The sequence below is a fragment of the Nylanderia fulva genome, unplaced genomic scaffold, assembly GCF_048542155.1.
Source record: "Nylanderia fulva isolate GAGA-0341 unplaced genomic scaffold, ASM4854215v1 Scaffold218, whole genome shotgun sequence".
Classification (NCBI taxonomy): domain Eukaryota; kingdom Metazoa; phylum Arthropoda; class Insecta; order Hymenoptera; family Formicidae; genus Nylanderia; species Nylanderia fulva.
Window position 1 is genome coordinate 12,309 of NW_028190283.1, and position 18,420 is coordinate 30,728.

The following is an 18,420-nucleotide window of genomic DNA, read 5'->3' on the forward strand; positions in this document are numbered from 1 at the left end:
GTTGAAGGCGAAAGAGCGTTTACTGTAATTATTTACTTTCCACCAAATCGTAGTTTTGTTATTATTGGGAACTAAATTGTATCTTCTCTCGCGCGACCGCGGTGTTTACAATTTAATGTGTTTTAATGTAAGCGCTTATTTTTCGTAGGCGCGGGGTATACTTATATCTTTGCGGCCGAGCGCTATTTATAATATGAAACGTCAGCATGTTAAGATAGAAATTGATAGACTGTATTATAATATAAATTATACGCATGCTGCGTGTGAAATGAGAGTACGGCATGAATTTGCATGCAATGTTTTAATGGTTTTTTCTTTCAGCTTTTTTAGACGTTCGATTTTCGAACATTCCGCCCGTCTTGCAGTATACCTGCAATCGACTTTATAGAGCGAGAATGAGGGCGCGCGCTTATTCACGCGCTCGCAAATGACAGACACGTGTAGCTCACGTGCTCCGACTAATGTCGCGAAAGGAATGCTGAATCGATCAACTGTTTATTTTGAACGTGACGGTATAGACGCATATTGGTTAACGCGTCGCGAAGACCGTGACAATTTCGGTATTCGGATCTCTCGTGAATTATAATGATACGAATAGTGTAATAATGAGGATAGTGCAGTGATAAAGGAGATAACAGTAGGTCGGTGTGATGTAAGTGAAGTGGCGATGAAGAGGAATGAATAGAGCAGTGACAAAGAAGAGATGATTTTTGTGCTGCGATGAGAAAAGAGTGAGACTTATGACGCTGAATTATTGTGCAGTTTCGTTGCCGTCGCCCAGAAAAATCAGTTTGCTGACGGGGCGCGTTAAATTCGTACTCGCGGTACGGATTTCGACTACGCGCACGTGGCCGTTGGATCCGGGGTGCAATCGAGTGATTTGCGCAAGCAGCCACCGCGTTGGTGAAGTGTGTTCGCTGCGGAGCAAACACAGCCGACCGACGCGAGCCTCCTGGTTGACTCGGGACTATTTTGGCCGATGGGCCAGCGTGTGTAAGTATTCGCTGGCCCACCGGGACCAGAAATGGTCCCTCATCTGTTGCAGAAGCTGCCAGCGTGAAAGCCGGGACGGCTCTCGTTTGAGCGATGGTTCAGGTACGGCGGAGAGAGCGGAATCGATCAGGAAGTGACCTGGGGTAAGAGCTGCTACGTCCTCCGGGTCGTCGGACAAGGGCTGCAGAGGTCGAGAATTGAGGCAAGCTTCTATCTGAGAGAGCAGCGTCGCCAGCTCCTCATAGGTGAGGGTTGCATTACATATGATTCGTCGCAGGTGGTGCTTCATAGATTTGACGGCGGCTTCCCACAAGCCGCCGAAGTTCGGTGCCGTCGGTGGATTGAAGTGCCACCGGATTTTCTCCTGTGCGGCAAATGCGGCGATGCGGTGTCCGTCGGCACTGGCGGCGGAGAAGAGAGCGCCAAGCTGCCTGTCAGCACCCACGAAATTGGTACCGCAGTCACTATACAAGGAGGCGCAGACACCTCGCCTGGAGATGAGTCGGCGCAAGGCGGCTATGAAGGCGTCGGCGGAGTAGTCCGAGGCTGCGTCGAGGTGAACGGCAATGGAAGCTAAACAGACAAAGACTACAATGAACCCTTTAGTTGCTTTATGTTCGCGGCCCTTCGACGTTCTCTGCCAAACAGGTCCGGCGTAGTCGACGCCGGTGTGGAGAAACGGCCTGCTTGGCGTGACCCTTGGCACCAGGAGATCGCCCATGAGAAGCTGTGGGATGGCGGCTCGCCATCTTGTGCACCTACTGCATCGGCTGATGTGTCTCTTCACCAGCGAGCGACCTCGAGGGACCCAATACTCCTGGCGCAGGGAGCACAAGGTCAGCTGAGTCCCGCTGTGTAACGTCCGCTGGTGGTGGTCGTCGATGACGAGGTGAGTGTATGTCGACTCGCTGGGCAGTATTGGCGGATGAGTGGCATTGTACTGCAGGTGAGCGTTTCTGAGGCGCCGACGCGTAGAAGTCTCTCGCAGTCTAGGAATGGATTTAGTTTGTGCAGGGAGCTTCGCGACGGCAGAGGCGTTCCATTGCGCAGCCTTCTAATCTCGTTTTTAAATGTTCTAGCCTGGATCAACCTCACCCAGGAGATGCGGGCTTCCGTCAGTTCGTCGACGCTGATCACGCTAGACTGGCTTTGCGCATGGCGGAGCTGGCGATGGATCAGCAACCAGCGACGGCACCATGCAGTGATCCGCAGCAGTCGTTTCAGCGAAGAGTAGCGAAGCAGCAATTCCGATTCGGGCTTCAGCTCGGCAACGGCGGCGACGTGAGCACGGACTCGTCTCTCTGGGAGGTCCTCTGCTGACATCTCCTCGCTGTTGGTCGTCCAAGGACTGCTCTCCGCTGCTAGCCATACGGGACCTTGCCACCAGAGCGGGTGGTCAACCAGCTCGCTAGAATAGAGCCCCCGGGAAACACAGTCCGCTGGGTTTTTCCGACCTGGTACGTGATGCCAGTGGGTCCAGGATCAGTGTTTGTATTTTGCTGACCCGGTTGGCCACATAGATGGCCCACGTCGAGGGATGCCCACGGATCCAGCCGAGCGTGACGGTGAAATTAGACCACATATGAAGAGGTGTCTTGTCTGCTCCAATGATCGGTACGGTGTGGGCGGCTAGACAAGCCAGAAGAGTGGCGGCAGACAGCTCCAGCCGAGGTAAGGAGACTTGCTTCAAGAGCGCGACCTTGGTTTTCGCAGCTAAGAGAGCCACCTTAGTAATATCCTTTGTTTTGGTCTTCAGGTATAGCACAGCTGAGTAGGCACGCTCTGAGGCATCGGCGAACGTGGATCTTTCGCTGTGAGTCAGCCAAGCTTCCTAGCCATCGAGGTACGAGCAAGTTTTCCAGAGCAGGCAGCTCGCTCTGGAATTGTAGCCATCTCCTCTCTTCGTCGATTGGCAGCGGAGCGTCCCAATCGAGGCCTAGCAACCAGGTGGACTGGATGAAGATCTTAGCTAGTACTGTTGTTGGGGACAGCCAGCCGAGAGGGTCTAACATCTTTGCTGTCAGTGAAAGTACCGACCTTTTGGTGATGGTCGATAGATTGATCCGTTTGGTGGCGAAGGCGAAGCGATCGTTCCGGGGTAGCCAGCGTAACCCAAGAGTGGAGTGACTCTCGCCGGGCAGCCACCATCTGGCCTTTCGTTGAAGGCGGTCGTCGGGCCCCACTTGGTTCAGCAGTAGCGTGTGGTTTGCCGACCACTTCTTAAGCGAGAAGCCGCCCGCCTTGCAGATATCAATCAGCTGTTGTAGCATGACTTCGGCTTCCTTCATGGTCTCCGCACCGGTCAGGATGTCGTCCATGTAGACGTCGCTCAGCAGAATAATGACTCCTTTCGGGTAACGATGTTCTTCGTCCTCGGCCAGTTGACGTAAAGTACGGATTGCCAGATAAGGAGCACAGGATAGACCGTAAGTAACAGTATCCAGCCAGTATTCTTTAACTTGTTTAGTTCAGATTGATATAAAAAGGTTAGTTGCTTATTCATCTGTTGTTCATATAAATATGTTAATATGTTCTATATTAACATTAATAAAATTGGGATTTATTAGAGCATATATTATAATAATTTCTCATGGTCTATGTTCTTCTGGATTATTTTATATGGTAAATTTATATTATGAGCGTACTCATTTATTAACTTCATTTATTATATTTAAGTTATTTTTGATTAGTTTATTATTAAGATTTATAATAAGATTTATAAATTTAAGATTAATATTAGAATGAATAATATTTAATTTTAATTCTATTAACATAGAAATTTATATTTTGATAGATTGGGTTTCTTTATTGTTTATCAGAGTAGTTATATTAATTTCAAGGATAATTATATTATATTCAATAGTTTATATAGGTGAGGAAATTTTCTTAGATCGATTTATTAAATTAGTAATTTTATTTGTTTTGTCAATAGTTTTAATGGTAATTAGACCAAATTTAATTAGAATTTTATTTGGATGAGATGGATTAGGGTTGATTTCATATTGTCTTGTAATTTTTTATCAAAATTATATTTCATTTAATTCTGGGATAGTTACAGTATTATGTAATCGTATAGGAGATATTGGCTTATTAATATCTATTAGGATAATGTTTATATACGGAAGGTGAAGAATCTATATTATAGATATAAATATAAAAATTTTAATTTTATTTATGATTTTTTTAGCTGGAATTACTAAAAGAGCTCAAATTCCTTTTTCAGTTTGGTTACCTCTAGCCATAGCCGCTCCGACCCCAGTTTCAGCATTAGTCCACTCGTCAACTTTAGTGACTGCAGGGGTATATTTATTAATTCGATTTAATAAAGTTTTTATACTTAGAGGAGTGGATAAAATTTTATTTTATCTTTCAATTTTTACAATATTTATATCAGGATTAATAGCTAATTTTGAGATTGATTTGAAAAAGATTATTGCTTTATCTACATTAAGACAACTAGGTTTAATAATAATAATTTTGAGTATAGGGCTAAAATTATTAGCTTTTTATCATTTATTAACTCATGCTGTTTTTAAATCTTTATTATTTATATGTGCGGGGGTAATAATTCATTTAATAAATAATAATCAGGATATTCGGCTAAGAGGGAAGTTAAATGAATTTATTCCATTTACAATAATTAGATTTTATATCTCGAGGTTAGCTTTGATAGGATTTCCCTTTTTAGCTGGATTTTATTCAAAAGATTTAATTATAGAGGTTATTTATATAACTAAATTAAATTTTTTTATCTTATGATTTATTATTATATCTTTGTCTTTTACAGTTTCTTATTCTGTTCGTTTATTTTATTATATTTATTTTAGTGAAATAAATAGAAGGTTTTTTTTTTATAAGGAGGATAAGTTAATAAATATGTCTATAATAATTTTATTATTGTTAAGAGTTAGATATGGATCATTATTAAATTGAATGTTTTTTTTTGATTATTCTATTACTTATATAATATTAAGAATTAAATTAGTAACTTTAAATATATTAATAATTGGGCTAATTTTAGGAGTATGATTTTATATAAAAAATTTAATAATTATATATTTTTATAGATTTTTTTTTAGTTCAATATGATTTATAAATTATATATTTTTAATTATTTATAAACCATTTTTTAATTTTGGTGAAGAAATATTTAAAATAGATAAAAAGTGGATTGAATTTTATAGAAAAAAGTTTTTATTAAATGTTATTAATGATATAATTGATATAAATTTAAGTTTTAAACCTTTAAAGATTTTTATGTTTTTATTTTTATTAGTTTATATTTATATAAATTTTATATTTATAATTTAGTTATAAAAATAATTTTATAAAAAATATAGAATTTAAATAGCTAAAGAAAAAGTTTAATATTGAAGATATTAAGATAATAAAATAATTATTTTTAGATATATAAATTTAAATAATTATTTTTAAATATATAAATATAATTTTTAATTTATAAATATTTTATATAAAATTATTTTTATAATGAAAATATAATGTTTTAATAACTTAAACTATATAAATTTATTTACTAAATTTATTTTTTAACAATAATAGAAAATGAAGTAAGATGAAATGATGTTCATAAAATTTTGAATTAGAAGTTCAAATTATAGTTACTTCAATTTTTTTTATTTATGTATTAGTTGGAGTTGCTATAGTCTCATTTAAATTATTAACAATAATTAACCTCTATTTTGGTTTCAACTAATCATTAATTCTAGGAATTTAATCTTTTAGATTAAAATTAATCAAATTTTTAAGTCGAAATTAAGTGTAATTTTTTTACTTTAAAAGAAATAAGATTTATAAAAATATTTATAATTTTTAAATGCAATTTAAATGTTATGTTTTATTAACTAAAATCCTTAATTAATATATAATATATAATAATATAATATTAAATTTTTCAATCTAAGGATTGCTCTAAATATTCAATTATTAAACCAAAAATTAAAATAAATAAGAATAAGAATGAAGAAAAAATTATTGGTTTTTTTATATAAAAAAATATATAAATTAGTGGAATTAATATAGTAATTTCAATATCAAAAATTAAAAAAATTAATCTGATAATAAAAAATTGAATTCTAAAAGGAATTCGGGAATTTGATAAAGGATCAAATCCACATTCAAAGGGGGATACTTTTTCTCGATTTTTAAGAGATTTAATTGAGATTAGAAGATTCAATAGTATAATTAATATTGATAAAATAAAAAATGTAAAAAAGATTAAAAAAAAAGTTCAAATTATTTATATTAATTTTAAATTAAATTTTTTAATTGGAAATTAATGGTAATAGATTTATACTATATAAATAAAATAAACTAATGAAAATTAATTTTATTTATAAGTAGTAGATTAATTAATTTATAGAATGTATATATAAATTTATAAGAAGTAATTTTTAATATCTTCATCAGTAAATTGAAATGTATAAAAATAATCATACAACATCTACAAAATGTCAATATCAAGCTGCGGCTTCAAATCCAAAATGATGAATTTTTGAAAAATGGAGAAGATTTATACGATAGAAACAAATAGAGAGGAATAAAGTTCCAATAATTACATGTAATCCATGAAAACCTGTAGCAATAAAAAATGTTGATCCATAAACAGAGTCTGAAATAGTAAAAGGAGATTCAATATATTCAATTAATTGTAAGAGGGTAAAATAAATTCCAAGAATGATAGTAATTAGAAGACTTTTGAATCTCTCAGAGTAATTTTTATTTAAAATTGAGTGGTGGCATCAAGTTACTGTTATTCCAGAGGAGATTAAAATAATTGTATTTATGAGAGGGATATCAAAAGGATTAAAAGGCTTAATTCCTAATGGAGGTCATAATTGACCAATTTCTATAGATGGGGCTAGTGATGAATGAAAATATGCCCAAAAAAATGAAATAAAGAAAAAAATTTCTGAAATGATAAATAGAATTATTCCTAATCGAAGTCCTAAATAAACAGTATGAGTATGTCAACCTTGAAATGTTGATTCACGAGTTACATCTCGTCATCATTGATATATACATATTAATGTGCATGGAATTGATAATAGAATAATATAATTTATTTTATGAAATCAATTAACTATAGAAATTAAATTATTAAATAATCTAAAAGAAATGATAATTGGCCAAGGGCTTAATGAAACTAAATGAAAGGGATGATTTTGATTAATTTTTATCATAGGTTTATAATTTTAATGATGTATATTATAAAAAATAATCTAAATTTAAATTTCTCTTCTATATAATGTTGATAAGATTGAAAATACATAAGCTTGAATTATAGAAACAGAAATTTCTAAAATATATAATATTAATTGAGAAAATATTATTAAGGTAAAAATAAAAGGATTTATAATTTGTTGACCTGAAGATCCCAATAAAGATAGCAGTAAATGACCGGCAATTATATTGGCTGTTAATCGAATAGCTAAAGTAAAAGGTCGAATAATTAATCTAATTGATTCAATAATAACTATGAAAGGTATTAAAATTACTGGAGTTCCTTGGGGGGTTAAATGGGAAAAGAAATCATTAATATAATTAATAATTCTAAATAAAATTATTGAAATTCATATAGTTAAAGAAAGAGATAAACAAAATCTTAAATGTCTAGAAGCAGTAAAAATATAAGGGAATAATCCAAGAAAATTATTAATAATAATGATTATAAATAATCTAATAAATATAATTAAATTGGAAAAAGAATAATTAATAAGAATTTTAAATTCTTTAAAAAGAAAATTTAATAGTAGATTTCATGTTATAAAAAATCGAGAAGGAATAATTCAAAAATGATAAGGAAAAATAAAAAAAATAATTAATATTCTTAATCAATTTAGTGATAAAGATATATTAGTTGATGGATCAAAAATTGAAAATAAATTTATTATCATTTTCAGTTTCAATTATATTTATTTAATGTATAACTAAAATCAATGTGTTGAATAGGGGTGTATATAAAATAAATTATTGAAATAATTAAAAATAAGATTATTAAAGTAAATAATATTATTAATATTCAAAGTATTGGTATTATATGAGGGATTAAAGAATATCTTTTATATGTAACTTTAAAATATTTTTAAATTGACAATTTAATGTTTTAATTAATAAACTAATTCTTTATTTGCCATTAAAAATAGATTAGAGATCTATTATATTTGATTTAAAAGATCAATACTTATGTAATTCAGTCATTTAATGAAATAAAAATTTAAAAATATTAATTTAAGTTTAATTTATTTTATATAAATGATTTTAGTCAAGATTTGAAATTTAAAAAATTAGTTGATTCGATAACAATAGGTATAAATCTATGATTTATGCCACAAATTTCTGAACATTGGCCAAAAAATAAACCAGGGCGGTATATAAATAATAAGGATTGATTTTAAATACTGACCGTCATTTTTCACGCACTTTCACCAAGTGTTCATGGGTTCGGCTTGTTGAAAGTCTCCCAGCGCGGTCATCGTCGTCAACGTCCTCGCGGCCATCTTTGAGCCTCTTGTGCCACATGAAAACCATTGCACGTGACATGGCTTCTTTTTTATAGGCTTCTTGAATTATACCAAAAGTCTCTGTAGCGGTTTTGTTCAGTTTCGCACAGAACTTTATCAAATAACGCTGCTCCAAATGACGCTGCATTTTCGACTCTCCGAGTTTTCGACAGGGGTCACTAACACGCACTTACGCCACTAGCGATCTGCTTACTCCAGCGTCTCGGAGGCAATTGCCGCTGAACGGTCGGTTAGCTGACACCCCCAACTACTTTATCCTGTCGGTGGAACCGGTCTGCGCGCCTTCCCCTACTCAGGAAAAAATCAGTCTCAAAACTTTGTGAACGCACCATGTATGTCACATATAAGTAATATAAGTCAAAATAAGTAATATAAGTAATATAATTGTATTTGTATGTCATTATGTTGCGCGGGATTCGTTAGCACAGAGTGCGATAGCGCACAGCCTGATAGCACACGTCAAATTAAAAATAATTCCCGATAGCCCACATCCCTTTAATACGCATCCCGATAACACACAAGAAAATTAAACATAGTCCCGATAGCGCACATTATATATTTTATTTTTTTCGATAATACGCCAATCGCGTTTTTTTTTCCGCACGAGGAGCACTACCGGAACGTGTGTTGTCAAAAAAAGACGCGTTTCTTTTTCCGATAGCGCACGAGATGTGCTACCGAGACGTGTGCTAACGAGAAGAGACGCGTTTCTTTTCTCAATAGCACACGAGGTGCGCTACCAGGACGTGTGCTAACGAGGAAAGACGCGTTTCTTTTTGCACGAGGTGCGCTATCAATTTTAAAAATCGTAGTTAAACTTGCAAAACCATGTGGAACCTCGCTTCGCGTTAAAAAATAATCTTTAAAAACTGATCTTTAAAAAAAAGGTAAAAAAGTGCCTAGTATAGGCTCACCAGTAGTCAAAATTTATCCATTGTAAATTCATGTAGAATTCTATGAAAAATTAACCATTGCAAATCCATGTAGAATCGTACTACAAAAATAATGATATCAAAAAATAAAAATAATAAAAATTACAAGTAAAAGTAGAAACTTGTATTAGTGGAAAATTAAAATTGCAAACCTATATAGAGTCGTATAAAGAATCAATAAAAAATAAAAAAGTGTTAGTTAAAAAATTTGGCGTGCTGCTATAGTATATTGTGTTACAAGTACGGAAAGTGGGCTATTGGTCACGAGTGCGCGTTTACCAGCACGAGTAGACAATAGCCAACTTCCGTACGTGCAACACATTGTATTTTATATTACACGTGCATGCAAAGTAGCACTTTTCATAAGCGATTTCTGTACGCAAAATAACGATTTGCCAACATCTACCTACAAAATATTCCATACGTCATATTTAAAGTCTTATCTCACGGGAAAACCGTGGGCAATAACTTATTGCCTACGAGTATCAAGCCTTGTTCAAGAATATCAACGTCATCTTGCAGCGCACATACAAAACAACTGGCAAAACTATCGCCACTCAGCGCCCTCCCAACACGCACCTAACCCTATCTGCTATTCATATATCAGTCTACTGCGTAAATCAGGTACAGAAATCAGGTACTCAAGTGCCACTTTGAATATACTTGTAATACAAAATAGTATGTGTGTCACGTACGGAAGTTGGCTATTGTCCACTCGTGACTAATAGCCAACTTTTCGTACTTGTAACACAAATAACTATTGTAGTACGATTCTACGTAAGTACAATTCTCCATGGGTTTACAATGGATAAATTTTGACTACTGGTGAACCCATACTAGGCGCCTTCTTTACCTTTTTTAAAGATCAGTTTTTAAAGATTATGTCATTTTTGTATTTATTATATACTTATGAAAGAAATAATAAGATAGTAGCGTTACAAGAAAATAATTATTATATATGTATGTATATACTATGTATAAATTAATATTTTTTTGTATTACACTACTATCCTACTATTTCTTTCATAAATATATATAATTGTAAATATACCCAAGTAACAAAATGACGTCATACTAACGGCCAATTTTGGTCACGAAACGATCAATGAGACGTCTTAGTTAGGTCCTATGAGACCCGAAAATGATGTCGAAATGTCACATTCATGAGACGTCATTTTCTGACGACTTATTGATGTCATTTTGACGTCTTTTGACATCATTTTGATGTCTTATTGACGGCATAATATGACGAATATAAGACTTAAATTCTAGTTTTGAGACTTTCGCGGCTATTGGAATCATCAATGCAGAAGGTTTTCGAATGGATGCCGTGTGGTTTAACAGCGTAATGCCAACATTTCGCAAACGTTGCAGTTTGCATCTTCAGGGCTGAGAGCTCCGATATTGAACTTTCTTGGGTTGTGATCCTTATATATATTGAATATGGATTGTTAGTTTTATCTCTCTATATAATGATAAAAATTAAAAAGGAGGGAAAAAGAATTAAAAAGATATTAACAAACTATCACTATCAAAAAGAATGTTTGGGGAAAAAGAATTAAAAAGATATTAACAAACTATCACTATCAAAAAGAATGTTTGTTAATATCTTTTTAATTCTTTTTCCCTTCTTTTTAATCTTTATCATTATAGAAAGATGAAACTAATAAACTATCACTATCAAAAAGATGGTTTGTTAATATCTTTTTAATTCTTTTTCTCTTCTTTTTAATCTTTATCATTATAGAGAGATGAAACTAACAATCCATATTCAATATATATAAGGATCACAACCCAAGAAAGCTCAATATCGGAGCTCTCAGCCCTAGAGATGCAAACTGCAACGTTTGCGAAACGTCGGCATTACGCTGTTAAACCACGCGGCCGATGCCGGAGCGTTGGCCGAACTCCGACGGGTTAGCGCCCTCATCTAAACGGAACTAAAATTGTCGATAATTACCGACAATTTTAATTTTGCTATTATCGGCAGTTTCCATATATTAAAAATTTACATGGATGTAAAAAAAAACAATTTTATAGTGTTTAACATATTATATTTTTTTAGACAACATAATATATTTTTACTGTTGAATCATCTCGCACACGCGTTTTTATCTAAGCGTGTCAATGACAGTAAAACATACATACATAATTGTGTCTATCTTTATCACATAGTTTGAACACAATAATATTATATATATATATATATATATATTTTTGCTTATATATTTACATGCAATTCTTATATATATATATAATATATATATCATTCACATGTGTATGTATGAATATAATTACTTAACATTTACATGTGTGTGTATGAATATATTTACTGAGCATTCACATGTGTGTGTATAAATATATTTACTGAGTGTTCTAAATAATACGTTACAATTTTTTATTTCTAAAAGTATAATTTTTAGAAAATAATGCTGCAAATAAAAGTTCCAGTATTTCAACAGAGATATACATACTTTGATGTTACAGAAATGTTTGTAGAAGGCAATTTTCAATATCATTAGTCAACTTGATTATTTGATATTGATTAGTCTAATAATAAGTATTGATGTAAATTGATTCCTTGTAACATATTCTGCATACAGGGTAAAAATCAATACTTGAACGGTTTACGAGATATTTTACATAATCTAACATTATATATATATATATATATATATATATATATATATAGGAAGAATAGAGATGTAATAAATATGTACCGGGTTTTTCAATGAGCGTTACAAATTTTTATCGCTAAAAATGTTTGTAGAAAAAAATGTTTCAAATAAAAGTTTTAATATCTCAAGGGAGGCATAGTTGATGTCATAGAAATGTTTGTAAGAAACAATTTTTAAGCTTATTTATTCAGTTAATTTAATTATTTTATATATAATTATTCTAAGTGTTTATGTAAATAGATTTTTTGTAATATTCTGTATAAAAATATAAGAAAATGTAGCCAAGAATTGAACAGTTTCCGAGATATTTCACATAATCTGATATATTTTTAATATAAAATACAAAATATCTCGTAAAATATTTAGTTTTCAATAGTCTTGCTTTTATGTACGCTCCTGCGCTCCTGCATGTATAGAATAATTAGACGAAACAATTGGTATAAACAACAAAAATGTTGTTTTTACAAAAAAATATATATAGCTGCATGTAGCAAATTGTATATTTTTTTTACTGTGTATCTTTTTTTATTTGTCTATAATTATTTTATACATAAAAGTATTATCAAACACTAAATATTTTATTTACAAAATATTTTTTATTTTTTATATCAAAATATGTTAGATTATGTAAAATATCTCGTAAACCGTTCAATTATTGACTTCCCAAGTAGAACAAAAAGTCACGATAGTGTCAAAATGATGTCATTTTGACTTTAAAATGTCAAATTTATATCAAGCCTTTTTGCGATGACGTTAAAATGACGTCATTGTGGCCTGCATGGATATAGAGGGCGCTAAAAACTTTAGAAATCGAAAGTGACGCCATACAATTGTTATATTTATTTTGACACGTGTGCACGTGTACTACGCACAAAGCAAGCGTGAACAAATCCAGAAGAGGACGAATGGTCTATTTTCATTAGTGGTGTGATTGTTTGGCGGTTTAATTGTGCCTGGAAACACGAAGGAAATGAATTCATTAAAGGTATTTATAATTGCTAATTAATATTAACCTCTTGATTTTTAAAGTTTTATAGTTAAAATATTAGAGAATTGTGTAGTACAAATTTATTATTTTTTAAGATTTTTAAAATAATATTTGTTAGATCTTACATACTTTTGTGTATATTAACATCGTTGATGGAATAAAGTTCCTTGCGTTGGAATAATATATATGTGTCGGCTGACGCACTTTCTTTATAAAGATAGAAGAAAATGATCATATAGTTTGACATGAGAAAAATCCAACAAAGAGGTTAAAATAAAGCTGAGGAGTGAATATTTATGTTCATCTGAATAATATTTCTCTTTTTATATATGTATATGTATTGTTGTATTGTCATGTTGTGATAATATTTCTATTTATTTTAAATTTTTTTACTTTCATATTGTGTTTTGTTGTACTGTCATATTTATATTATATATAGTACTGTTGCGATATTATCTTATTTATTAAATTTGCAGACTTTTATGCTGTCACATATACACATTTAGGTATATATAATATATTCTCTTAAATTTATTTATTGTATGTAAAGCAAAATATGAAACGCAAGCTGCATGCTTCATCTGTGAAAGAGGTCAGAAAGCGTCTTAAGACCGAAGAAGTAAGACAGACTTTGACACAAGTTAATGATGCGTTAGAAATTTTTGAACTAGAAGGTCATAATCAACATTCATGTGATAATTTATCAATTCATTCAGAAGAAAATCAAAACAACTTTTGCAATAATAATGATGAATTAGATGAAGACAATGTTAGTTTTAAGCCAAATGTGGAGACTGATGTTGATTCAAAGGAAGAATTTGTAATTAATCTCCAGGATCAGAATGATATTCAATTAACACAGAATTTTGATAAATATCTATTAAAATTTGTGAAGAAATAGGGGCAATGAGAGGTGTTGCACATAGAAAAGTTGATATAATTCTTGTAGGACTACGATCCCTCCATAGTTTTTTACCAAAATCTCACAAAACTTTACTGCAAACTCCACGCAAAGTTGAATTACAACGTAATGGTAGAGGTTTAATGTGGTATAAAGGTGCCTGAACATCTAACATTTTCATCAGATTCTGAGTATGTTGAAGATTAAAAAAAAAAGAAACTTAAGAAAAGACACAATATTCCAAAACCTAGTTCAATTCTATCTTCAAAGCTCAAGGAATTATTTGAGAGTAGCAAAGCCAAGAATTCAGCTAAGTCTACGAATGAATATTTTGCTAATTCAAATCTTTCATCTACATCATCAAAGAAAAATACAACTCTTGTTTGTCGATTATTGCAGGAAAAATCTACACAATCTGGTTTGTATTTCTAATTACTGGAATTTTATTGCAGCATTTAATAGTAGTTTGTTTCTTTTTGAATAACCAAAGTAAATTGTTATAAGGAATAGCGAGTCTGAATCCCTCCTTCCTCCCCCCCGAATCCTGAACCTGCGAGCCGATCCTCGGCGTCGGAAATGACCGTTACAAAATATTTAGAGAATTGTGTATACAAATTTTTCTTTTTTAAGATTTTTAAAATAATATTTGTTAGAAATAAAGTAATACAAATTGTCGCTCGTGTATTGAACAAAGTGATAAATATAGAGGCCAATTAGGAGGCTGAATATTCGAGATGTTCAGTCAACTACCATTTATTACATGTAATAAATTATAAAACTACAGTCATTATATTAAAACTAAACGCAAATTACAATCATTCTATAAACGTTTCGACCGCACGCGGGCTTCTTCAGTATAATTATTGAAATATAAATTCTTACAATTCACATAATATCGAAATTTAATTATAGTTATTCAGAATCAAGAGTTTTGAGCAATTAACGCGGTGTTTCAAATCCGTCCTGTCCAACAATGTCGCCTCGATATGATCCCTGATTTTGTTCAGATCTCGGATAGTTTCATCGTTAATATGCGAGAAATTAACCCGTCCGTAGGCCTGCGATTAATAAAAAAATTACCGATCAACGTATGTCCAAATTATAATATGTATCCCCTACAATTGGTAGTATGTCTTACCTATCATCGTTCTTCTTGACAATTTTGCTACTTAGTAAGCAGTTTATTAGGATAACTACAACCAACCAACAATACAGAAAGACAGCTCATTTAAACTCTACTTGATCGGAGAGCGTGCGTGTTTATATATGATCTAATATCTATGTTTTACTCGTTAATGTCCTATTTGTCCTATTATTATTTCTTGTTCGCCTAATATATCCAAAATATCAAAATACGACTCGCTAAGTAACTCAGTATCTTTGTTTAAATTTAGTCCATTTTTTTGTTCCTTGATATGTAGCATCTCAGAAATGAGTCTTTTATAATAATTATTTTCGTTGTCCATGATCTTAACATTGTCCCAATTAAAAGTATGATGTTCATTTATTATGTGTTCAGAAATTACTGAATGTTTCGTTGAGTCCAACCTAATATTATTTTATGTTCTTTTATTCGCGTCTGCAATTGCCTCTTTGTTTTGGCCTACATAAGATGCATTACAATTAATTGCAACTGATCTTATAAACCACATTCGAATTGCATGGATGTTAGTTTTATCTTTCTGCGCTTTAATAATATTATGTTTGTTGAGACATCTATATACCCTAACCATACAATTTTTATTTTTTACCGAGGAAACAATCATTTCTGAGATCCATTCTATATACGGAATGACAAAGAATTTTTTATTGACCGAGTCATTTCTTATACTTTTTGTTCTTTCTATGTGGCCTGTCTCTCTATAATGCTCCCCTTAGATATGATGTGTTCTATCCGATGATTAATTTTGTTAAAAATCAGATCAAGAGGGTAACCATGGCTTCTGAGTATATTAATAATTAACTCCAAATTTTTATTAAAAAATAGTGGATGTGATAGCAATAGACATCTGTCTACAAGGTTATATATTATTCCAATTTTGTGGCATAATGGGTGGTTTGAATAAAATGATAACGTCCTCCTGAGAAGGTTTCTTTTTGATACCAGTCTATATATATTTGTTATTATAATTTTAACGTGATAATCTAAGAAATTCAAGCTATGAGTAACCTCTTGTTCGCCGCGTGAATTTAAGTCTGTTTCCCCCCCAAAAATGGGGGGAAAAAAACAATAAGTTGTTAAAATTAATCTCACAATCTGAGTCATAACATTATCTAGAGGTGGCCACTATTCTGTCTCCACATAACGAAAATAAAAAACCATCCCAATTCAACGCTTTGAGACTGTATCCTCAAGGATCTTGCATAACCAGGTCCTGCAAATAATTGGTGTAACGGTGACCCATAGGGTCCCAAACGTCGGTTTTATAAATTATGTCATAAATGTAAAATTGCGAGTCGTATGAATTTCTACCCCCTCCAAAAATTCGTTTTCGTTATTTTAGTATTTTTCCATGTGATCCCATCTTCGTTAATACGTCAATCGCAAGATCCAAGGAACGTTCGTAAACAAAGACACCACATCCCAGGGAAAAACCTCCGTCATTCCTCATCAATCTTTTTAAATACCAACAATATTGCTGTAACAAAATAAAACTATATAATATTGACTTTTCGCTTTGGGTAGGCTAGTTTCGTAGTGTGTTTTGTAAAAACGAAGCCCAGCGAGTATAGAGCCGTAATCAAACCGATGAAACTATATTTCTAACCGGTAGTTTTCCTTATGGATTTTAGGATTTCCATACGCTTTCGGAAGGGAAGAATCACTACACCGTAATTTAATAATATTTCGTTTTTGAAAATATCCTTCCTTAAGGCCATCTCTTCAACACCCATTCAAATCGTTTTCTCACATTTTTTTTGTCACGGCTTTTTGTAACAATAGTGTAAGTGTTGACATCTTTTAAAACGTGTTCCAATTTGTTATATAATAGACTATCCACGCGACCGTAGCATTACCTTTGTCCGCGCGTGTGAATGAAACATTCGGATTGTCTTTACAAAACTTTTATTAAATCTCTGTGTGGCACCAAGTAATTTATTTGTTGACTTACGTCATTTTTATCTTCGTGGTAAGAAGTTGTGCAAATTTTGGAACCGCGATATTTCGATCGTTGTGAGAATTTATATTATTTGCGTGTGCCTATTACTCGTCTATGTCCTTGATAAATTTCATGTATCGCTGTTTTTTTTTACTAATATTTCGGAAGACAGAATTTATCACCCATTTGCACAGATTAGAATACTTTTTCGGCCGGAATGTCTGTGTTTGGGATAGATTACAACCATTTTTATTGTATTTTCCAAAGGGTTAATTGTATCATTGATAAATTTTTTGGCTTCAATGGTTATAATTGATCTCCTTGGCAAATCAATTAGTGATTGCCCTGAGGAATTTTGTATATTCGTCGGTTGAAGTTTTCAAATGTAAAGAACAATGTATATCTATAGGTTTGAATGCTGTTGATATACTGTAGTAATTGTTTTTCTTCTCTTAAGCCAATTGAATTTCCTTTTCGTGGTGTCAGTCCAATCTTGTGCAATTTTTAAAGCAAATGTTTGATGTTCGAAATTCTATCCACTCGGTACATGCAAACGCTTAATAACCCGCTAGTGAGATGAAAAAAATCCTATTTGTAATGAATGACTCTACCTTCTATGCAAATCAAAAGATTTCATGCTCATCGCATTTGTTTTGAATTGTACAACATACTATCTAGTCTTCTGATTGATCGGTGATGAAAAACGTTAAATTAATGCGGCAAAAACCTTCCAAATGTGTAGGGAAAAACATCGCTATTTTACATTTCTTAAAAATTCCAATTTTTGCTCTCGCTCTTATTAACAGTAGTTCGCATTAATCCATTGTTTAAATATCTGCGGTTATTCTTTCCAAAACTCTATGAATTAAAATAAAATTAAAATATAACAGTTCCGTTTGTGTTTAATTGACGCATTGTAAGGCCAGAGGATTAAAAATAATTAATCACATTGTATTGTCGCTCGTGTATTGAAAACAAAGTGATAAATATAAGGCCAACTTATCGAGCTGAATATTCGAGATGTTCAGTCACTACCATTTATTACATGTATAAATTATAAAACTACGTCATTATATTATATTAAAACTAACGCAAATTAACGCAAATTACAAATTCTATAAACGTTTCGACCGCACGCGGTCTTCTTCAGTATAATTATTGAAATATAAATTCTTACAATTCACATAATATCGAAATTTAATTATAGTTATTCAGAATCAAGAGTTTTTGAGCAATTAACGCGTGTTTCAATCCGTCCTGTCCAACAATGTTCGCCTCGATATGAT

At 32.5% G+C, this 18,420-nt stretch overlaps 2 protein-coding genes across 2 annotated transcripts; one reads left to right on the forward strand and one right to left on the reverse strand.

The window, feature by feature from the left end:
- Positions 1 to 967: 967 nt before the first annotated feature.
- On the reverse strand, positions 968 to 1,714 carry LOC114944910 (uncharacterized). The gene has a single exon (XM_029320966.2). It carries the CDS (start codon positions 1,712 to 1,714, stop codon positions 968 to 970), a length of 747 nt encoding a protein of 248 aa, XP_029176799.2.
- A 363-nt stretch (positions 1,715 to 2,077) lies between these two features.
- Positions 2,078 to 3,392, forward strand: LOC114944912 (uncharacterized). Its single transcript, XM_029320967.2, has 2 exons — positions 2,078 to 2,664; positions 2,750 to 3,392. The coding sequence occupies exons 1-2, from the start codon at positions 2,601 to 2,603 to the stop codon at positions 3,118 to 3,120; spliced, it is 435 nt and encodes a 144-aa protein (XP_029176800.1). The 5' UTR covers positions 2,078 to 2,600; the 3' UTR covers positions 3,121 to 3,392.
- Positions 3,393 to 18,420: the final 15,028 nt, after the last annotated feature.